The sequence below is a fragment of the Amblyomma americanum genome, chromosome 4 (genome assembly GCF_052857255.1).
Source record: "Amblyomma americanum isolate KBUSLIRL-KWMA chromosome 4, ASM5285725v1, whole genome shotgun sequence".
Taxonomy (NCBI): domain Eukaryota; kingdom Metazoa; phylum Arthropoda; class Arachnida; order Ixodida; family Ixodidae; genus Amblyomma; species Amblyomma americanum.
Genome location: NC_135500.1, coordinates 190,122,033 through 190,130,661, shown reverse-complemented (window position 1 = coordinate 190,130,661; position 8,629 = coordinate 190,122,033). Strand labels below are relative to the sequence as shown.

The window sequence follows — 8,629 nt, the reverse complement described above, 5'->3', positions numbered from 1 at the left end:
CAAGTTACACCCGCCTCCCCTCTCGTTTTCTTCGCAGTGCTCAAGCAGCTGCCAGCGCCCGCCCCTACCTTGGGCCCCTCATGAAAAATAATTCCTGGCTATGTGCCTGGGGCACAGTAAAATTTCGGGGTCTCCGCATTCTGAAGATGTGTAACGTTCTAAAGCAGACGCCGAAAAAAGGTAGTACTGTTAGTACTGTACTCTCAGCGCGCCGAGACAAATCAGCCGATTAGCCGTACGACAAGATAGGCGGATGTTTCTCTGAACTTAGCCTTACGGAACCTAACCAAACCACGTACTCGTCACTATTTCGAACAGAGTGGTGTTCCGCAGAGAAACCTAGCATGCCGAGCCAGCAACCGGTTTCGTACAGTTACCTCTAAACCTGGAGACCCCATATGTGTGTCTGTTGCGCGGAGGTGTTTGGAAGCCACACCACTGACTTGGGCGTAGATGGGCCAGAGCCATCCACTTAATTTAGGTTGTGAGTAGTCTGTGCCTGTACATACCCTTCTCTCCTTGGCTGTTCCGTTCCGTGTGCTCCAACCCTCCCCTAACTAAAAACTGAAACTGGGCATAAAAAACGCCGCCACCGTCTGGAAGACGTTGAAGTAACGAGAGTTAGCTGTTTGGTTTACTAGAAGTGATATGAATGAGATTAAAGGGAGGTACATCCATGTCCTTCTTCAAACACATTGTGGTGATGAACGTATCGGCAAAACGAGCGCATCTCAGAGGATCGAGCTCCCGAGGGAGACGGCTTATTACGGATGGATCGTCCCTTTTGAAACGGGGTCGATTGTCACCATGCCCGGCTACGCGTGCACGCACGCCGCCTTGCGGAGCGGTCGACGCCTAGCACCATATATACGAGAAACTACAATGCACGTCTACCCGTTGTCGAGTTACACCCCCTCGATATACGTCCCAAACGGAATTTGCTTCGTTTAGGGGGTCAAGGTGGGCCTAGAATTCGGCTTCCGGTGCGATATGGTAACGCTTCAATTAGTAATTGCATGTATAATATGTTTACCTATTATACAATTGTGGTTCTACTTCTATACCACAACCATAGGGTTTTATTCGCCTACCAAATTCGGTACACAACTGTCCCCGGATGGGTGCTCCTTGTCGGTGGAGTATATATAGCGGAACGAATGGGCACGTATGTAACGGTCCCGAAGCAGGACTGTGTTCCTGCCCGCTATGTGCTCTTTTCGGAGGGGAAAGAAGGGAAGGGATGGTAGGGCAGAACCAATTTTATAATGGCTGCCGTCATGGATCCGAGAAACCGAAACTATGCCGCCATTCTGTTCCCTGACGTCACACTCACATAGTTCAGCGTTGAGATGGGTTAAACCTCTATCCACCATATTGGGCCGTGACGTCATCATTGGCACGCGGCAGGTGGTTGTTTCTACAATGCTGCTGTAGATGGCGCTACAAGTATCAATGCGAGATGTGCTGTTTTTTTAGTTGCTCCCTCAGATGGCGCTGTGATCTCAGGGTGGTGTCTAGGTGGCTTGAACCACCGCCCGATTTTAAGGGTTCAGCCTTATCCATCCATCCATCGGTAGCTGACCCCACGAAATCTCGAAATGTGATGAGTAAGAGCTAAAGCTCTTCAAAAGGAATACTGCCGTAATTGTCTCACTCTCGGTGAACACCTCAACAAAGCCGCGAGGGAAGGGATGGAAGAGTGAATGAAAGAAGCAAGAGAAAGTAGCGGTGTTGTGGTGGGCTGCATACCCGCCATGGTGGCTCGGTGGTCAGAGCCCTAGTCTATTGAATCAGAGTACCTGGGTTCAAACCCGTCCGCGGCGGCCGTGTTTCAGTGGAGGCGAAACCCAGAGGGCGCCCATGTGCTGTGCACGTTAAAGATCTTCAGGTGGTCGAAATTATTGCGGAGCACTCCACTACAGCACCTCGTAGTGCGGTAGCACTACTAGGCGCATTTTCCGATTTCGGGCATACGTACAGTCGCGGACAGAACTGTATGGGCCGCGTGCTCTGTAAATGAAGCTGATAGCTCTATTATTAGCCGCCGGCTGGATACCTTCCTCCTACAACAGGAAGGTACTTCCTCCGTTTTCCTTCCACTGTATGAGAAACAGAGCCGTACTGTTGATGTCATTCGGACAAAGAACAAAACAATGCATTGAAAGAAAAAAAATCGTCCAGGTTGTACTGGAGCCCACACAAAATGAGTGACCGTCTCAGTGCTACGGTATCATAGCTGTGATGGGGAGATCTTCGAGGTTATGAGCCTCACTCGCGGTCCACCACCGCTACCACGCTCACACTACGCATGCGCGTAAAATCTAAGACAAAACAGGTGTGTATCTCTGGAAGGTGCTGCAGGTATCGCCAGGTACGCGCTTTGCAGTTCATATCCACGCCTTGTAGCTCGGTACATGAAGATAGCAATGTCAACAGAAGTTAGCGCAAAAAAAAACTGTACTTAAAGAAGGGACAGCATAGCACTTTGAGTGATATGCTGTTCCTTCTGTTCGTCCCGTTCTTTCTGCTAACTTCTGTAAGACTTGCAAAAAAAAACTAGCCAAACTTCACGCTGTCATTAACAATGTCAGCCATTTCCACGCAGAAATAATAACGTAAAGCCACTCCATGCCACCCACACTCTGTAATATATAGAACTGTTCCCTGTCACGGCCCAGACTGAGTTTGAATGAACAGCAGAAAGTTCAAGCTTTAAACTTTAACAAAAATTGGTGCCTCCTATAGCAAGCAAGCCCACTGCACAAAGTACCGGAGTAGGCTATGCGGCTACTTCAAGAAAGCCGTACAGAGGATCTTGCGTAATGGGTTGCAGAGCCTTACTCCTGCACGGCCCGCAGGTGTGCACGCACCGAAGAGTCAAGCTATCCTATCTACCCTTTTAATGGAACAAAACTAAGCCGAGCTTTGCGTGGGCTCCAGAGCGGGTCAGTCACACGAGCGCAGATGGCTGCCCGCCTCCGCTGAGCTTAATTAGAGCTAGCAGCCCTGCCCTTCTTGCGCTAAGAGGTGACGGAGCGGTAGTGCCGTCGGTAAAAGGGCGCGTTAAACTAGTTATAGCGACGAAGAGAAAGCGCCATTGCCCTGATTTGCTGTTAAGAGTGCATTTAGGTTCTCACTTTTTGTATATTCTCAAGTGATATGACGCCGCGTCACGCTAGTGTTGCTATGTCAGAAGCAATTTTGCGAGGCTTGCAAGAAAAGTAATGAGTTACGGATTTTACATAATATTACGCTGAGTGACTGAAGACTGCTGTGTGCGATTTCAACCCTTCCCTGTGCCTTTTTTTTTTTTGCACAGACCTTATTACTTTGCATGCAGTTTTCCCACTGGTCTAGAACTTTGGAAATAAAACTCTGATAGACTTCCGTTCAAGCTTTGAGCAGGCAGTGATGCACCCCTTCCTGGAACTCCTCTGGGCTCTAAACGTTGTCCCCGTATGAAGACTTTACCAGCAGGTCGCTTATCTCGCAATGCACACTGGAGCCTGTGGAACGGTTTGCAATAATGGGCTGGGTTTATGGTCGTCCCAGGAGCAAGGAAAATAAACCTCGATAAACTCTCGCGTCCCGGAGGAATATGCCTCAGAAGCTGGTAACACATTTTTGCTTTCTTTCTTGATGATCAGTTTGGGTAATATGGCGTTTCATAATCTGCTTTCTTGTTTACGCCTCAAAATAATGTAACCAACTTTTATCTCCTTCTGATCACAATACAGAGCAGGAAACCAAGCACTTTGTTTCGATATATTTCGAGAATTAATGCTGCGATGGCGAAAACCAATGGGCACCATTTTTTATTTTTATGGCCAAAGCTTTTAATCATTTCTTGCATGATACTGTGCCCAGTTTCTTACTATTTTCTCTGATGCAATGCCGCAGTAGTCATTGAAGTGTTCGCCAGCAGTCTCCTCGGTGGCTTCCGGTGCAGCTATCCGAGGGTGGTCGCTGGAGCTGACCACCTCTCAAATGTCTCTCCCACCTTCCTTCACTTACAGCACTCTTGCACATGTCGTACACCCATGGTGAATTTTCGCGGCTGAAGTTTGTTCTGAGACGACAACTTCTGTGACTGCATGCTGCAGAATTATGGACATCATGGACTTTCAATTTCCCATTTAATGCATCTTGCTCATGCTTATGATACTCATCGTACAAGAGATGGCGCCACTTGGAGTTAACCGCTCAAATTCGCACTGTTGCTGACTTTGTACAAAAAAAAAAAACTGCAGATTTTTGCCTTGGTTACGATCCTGGTAACAAATAAAAAAAAGACACGACAATCACCTTCAATTTTTCTTAAGGCGAGAGCTGTCAGTGGTCCAGCCACAGGAATTCGTTGCCACTATATCCGATGAAATGACGTCACCAATCCTCACACGATGGAAGCTTGGGTGAGTTTTGGTACACAGTGCATCATTTGGGACACATCAGTCATCGTGTTGAGGTCCCCTCACCTCTTGAGGGCTTACCCTGGCGCCAATACCATTTAGGAGGTGTTGGTCGCGTCGTCTTCTCCTTCAAATACCTTCATTTTTACAGCAGCTCCGGAAGATCGTTGTCTTAATATGAAGTTTAACTGTGCCGCAGACTGGGACAGAGTCCTGGTGAGGAGCGCGGCCGCATTAAAAAAATAAAACGTACAAAATAATCAACGGCAGTGACGGCAGACGCCGAAGCGTGCTCAAATATCAGCACAAAACGGACGAGTCATCGAGCTACAGGGAAACAATCTCGCTGATCTTTCGCCACCACAAGGCCACAAAGTGCGCAGTGAGCAATAAATTTCTAACATAGGCACGCACACATGCGAGCCTCTTTTCGGTTAGTTTCACTGTGGTGTCACTGCACACATATCATCGACTGTCGATTCAGAACCGCCCGTTTCCGAGCTGCTTTACGTTTCAAAGGCGTAGCGCTCTTCTTTAGCATCTGATCACATTAGGGCCATTTTGCATCGAGATTTTCTCGGCGGTGGCCAAATGTGTCGCTATCTTGCGCGCTACACGATAGCGTAAAAGTCTCATATCATTTGTTAGACTGCAAGACACTCTGATAGCACTTCTAATGCGAAGGGTTTTTTTGTTTGCTTCACTGCCACGCCTCCTACATTCAGGTCTGGTAGCAATCTAGTAAATTCAGGGTGTTCGTAAAAGTTTCAACACGACTAAAGTATAGCGCATTCGAAGTACGATTGGCATGACATAGGTGTAGATCAGGCAGAATAGCATGTCAAAAAAGACTAACGATTTGCTCTTTGAGCCGTAAGCCATGCCCTCTGAGCAGTGTCTATGTGCACTTAGCCGTGGTTCCGCAGGAACTGAAAGCTGATTGCGTTTCTAAGACTTCCTGTCGCGCTTTCAGCGAACAAGCCTGAGTGCTATATCGACGGCCGCTCGAATTTTATCTATTCTTGCAACATAACAAGATCTGCTCCACCTTTTCGTGCCCCTCGAAAGCGAGCACCGACTGCCAAGAGCCTTCAAAGAGTGTAAAGTGGTTCCTCCAAGGACCTGTCGGTCGTAACACACCGCTGAGTACCGTGCGGATACCTATTTTTCCGTAATGTAATTTTGGCCTCATCTCGACGACGTTCAAATTCGGGACAACATCGCTCTACTTTCGCCGAACAAAAACAAGCTAAGGGAGAAATGAAGGATCGGAGCTCACTGAAAAAGAACTTTGTGATAACTTTCTCTGTTTACAGCACGTGGGTCACTGAAACTATATGACAAAGAGAAGCAGAAACGCAAGAACCAGAGCCAGCGGATGGGAAGATAAGCAGGCAAGTGGTGGAAAGAAAAAGGAATGAAGCGGGAAAAAAGGAATAGGTGAGAAAGATGTGAGACAGGAGAGCGGTTGAGGGAGTTGGGGAATTCTGCATCCTTCGCTCCCCATAGTGGTGGCGGCTTCCCCCGTTCCGCTTCGTGGCGCCACCAGTGGGCAGAAGAGCGCTGCGCATGCGCAGATGAGGACGAGGTGGAAGGGGAATGAAAGTGGAGGGATGGTTCCTCTCCTCCCTCTCGTTTCTCCCTATTTTCTTTCCGTCGATTTGGTGGGCTAGCGAGGAGGAGAGTGGGGGGGAGGGGGCTCACGTGCACTCGGAGTTTGAGCTCAGTGGAGTTGACTCTGCACCGCCGGACAGTCGCTGCCACGAGCTCGCCGCCTCGCTCGATCGCCGCGCTTGTCAACGAACGCGACTCGGGCCCAAGCATGCTGCGCGCCTGTCGCCGGTGGTTGTGCGAAGCCTGGGGCTCTGAAGGGTGACTGTGATTGGAAAAGTAGTTGATCCGTTCGTTCTGACAGTGCTTCCTGGACCGCTCGACGCACTTTGGACGATGGCTATTCTCAAATCATGCTGCTGTTGGAAGACGTTGCGCAGCGGAAGCGTGGCGTGTGGCATCTACACTTTGGTGAGTGGTGCATCCTACATGGCAATCTTGTGCAAAAAAAAAAACGATTTTCTGGATACTATGCGATTTCACTGTTGTCGCGTTAGAAGTAGAAGCACTCACGTTGTGGTGGGACTGCAGGTGTCACAACGGAAAACTTAAAGGTCGTTACGCATCGTGATTCAGAGACCCGAGGCGCATGCTTTCCGAAGAAAGCCGTGCCGTCAGGAAAGTGCGGTCCGTGCGCACCGTTCTCTGAAGGCGGCATTTGGTCTCTAATCGTATTCTGCGAATAATAATTGCTTGAGCTTTACCGAATTTGACACAGTCGTTAGGGAGTTTCTTTTCTGGCTATTTGTACGTTAAGGCAGCCGGAATAGTTTACCGGGCTTTTGCAACTGAGAAATGTACTTCTTTGTCCGAAAGAACTCCTTTAAAAGAGAGTGAAATATCTTGCTGTTTCGAGAGCCCGCGGTCTGGCATTCTTTTTGCTAACAGCCCTGGTAGGTCATCTTGATGCGGAAATCCCAGGTGACGATCCTCGGTGTATGTCTTAGACATTGGGCAAGATAGTTAGCATAATCTCGAATACGCGAAGCTTTCTTTTTCTTTTCTTTGGTCGCTAATTATTGATGACTTTTTAGTTTACGCGCCACGGCTATACTCGCATTATGACGGCTCTGATGACTCTAGTGGATGGCTCTGATTGATTTCAATCATGACAGGTTTTTAAATCGGGGTCCAAAATATTACTGCGCGGACGTTTTCGTACTCCGTCTGCATGAAATTGCGACGATAGAAATCTATCGTGGCGGGGTTGCGGTCAAGACTGTATGACTGGCCGGGCAACATTAGCTTAGCTTTACTTTCAGTCAAGTGTGCACAACTGGTTTTAAACGAGACAAAGTGTTATGTTTCGTTAGAAATAATACCACACGTGTGGGATGTTTGACTACACAAAGCGGCCATTTTTTGTGTGTGTGTTGAATGCTGCGAAAAGGGCTGCTGTTTTAGTTATAAATACGCGGTTGCTCGAATTGTAAGCGGAAGCCTAGAGAACAGGCTGGTTTCTTGCTCGCTTAGAGTTAAACGTCGCTCCTGAAGCGACACGTCACCCTGAGCTGTGCAGTCCCTCACAGATACAAGTCAGCACAGGAAGGTACTGGCTTCAAATCAAGCGTGTCCTGTTGGCATTCTTTCCCTGTGAAATGAATAATCTACCGAGGGTCTTGAAGTAGTTCCACTTTCGGGTATTAAGGTACGCAGAATCCTGCTCTCGCCGCGAAATTCGTCAACCCAGCCCACGGCGCATGCCCTGCCAAGCAATTACGTGTCTACGCATTGCTCAAACTTGTGCGTCATGCCTCAGTTGAACTCCGCCCTATTTCCATCAAGAAATGCTGTGCTTTACTATAGTTGTAATTGCGAAAGTTTCTTCGCCTTGTTAAAACCAGCGCGGGGCCAAGTAAAAAAGAACGAAAACCGACATTTCTTGCGGAAGGGCCAACTCATCTTGCGCAGCTGCCACATGCAGCGCATATACGGCTTAACTACGGCCGCACTTAATAGAGATAGGCAACAAAAGAGGCAAGAAAAGCGTTTCGTGGGATGAAACATCGCTGCCAGACTGTTCATTAAGGAAGCAACGGCTGCGCAACTTCGGTGCAGGGCACGCCAGATCTCGATTGCATGAATTCGTACCGCTTTCTTCACTACTGCGGGACACGCAACACACTAATCTTTTTCAGCATTGATTAGTAGCGAGGACCGTAGCAGAGCGCCAAGTACACGTTTTTACAGGTACGAGCTACGGCCCAAAAGTTTATCAGAGAGTAATTATACATGTATACATGGTTTTAATGCAGTTTCATTGACGCTCTCTAGCCTTCATGTGCTGCTCATGGTTCAGGCCTTCCCGGATAATATTAATATTGGTAACTGCTAGCACGCGATATTTTCCGACAGCATTGTCGACATAAAACTCCCACGCACAGTTATTACTGGAAAGAAATTATGAGCAACAGAAGGCTAGAGGCGCCGGCCACACTGTTTTTTTTTTCTCTCTGAATTGAAATACACGGCGGGCACATCGGTAGTGCTGGTGCTCACAGCTATTGGATAAGGATCTATCTTATCTGATCTTATCTATATTATCAAATTATATTAAGGGTAACAAAGAGGCTATTATACTCTTGGCCCTACCACGGGGCAAGTTAACA

General features: G+C 48.1%; 1 protein-coding gene across 1 annotated transcript in view; it reads left to right on the top strand.

The window, feature by feature from the left end:
• Window positions 1-6,134: 6,134 nt before the first annotated feature.
• The window catches only part of LOC144130495 (uncharacterized), a 222,340-nt gene continuing 219,845 nt past the window's right edge, over window positions 6,135-8,629 (top strand). Inside the window, exon 1 of the mRNA XM_077664410.1 lies at window positions 6,135-6,431. Coding sequence (XP_077520536.1) covers window positions 6,357-6,431 — 75 coding nt within the window. The 5' untranslated portion in view covers window positions 6,135-6,356. The remainder of the gene's footprint in view (window positions 6,432-8,629) is intronic.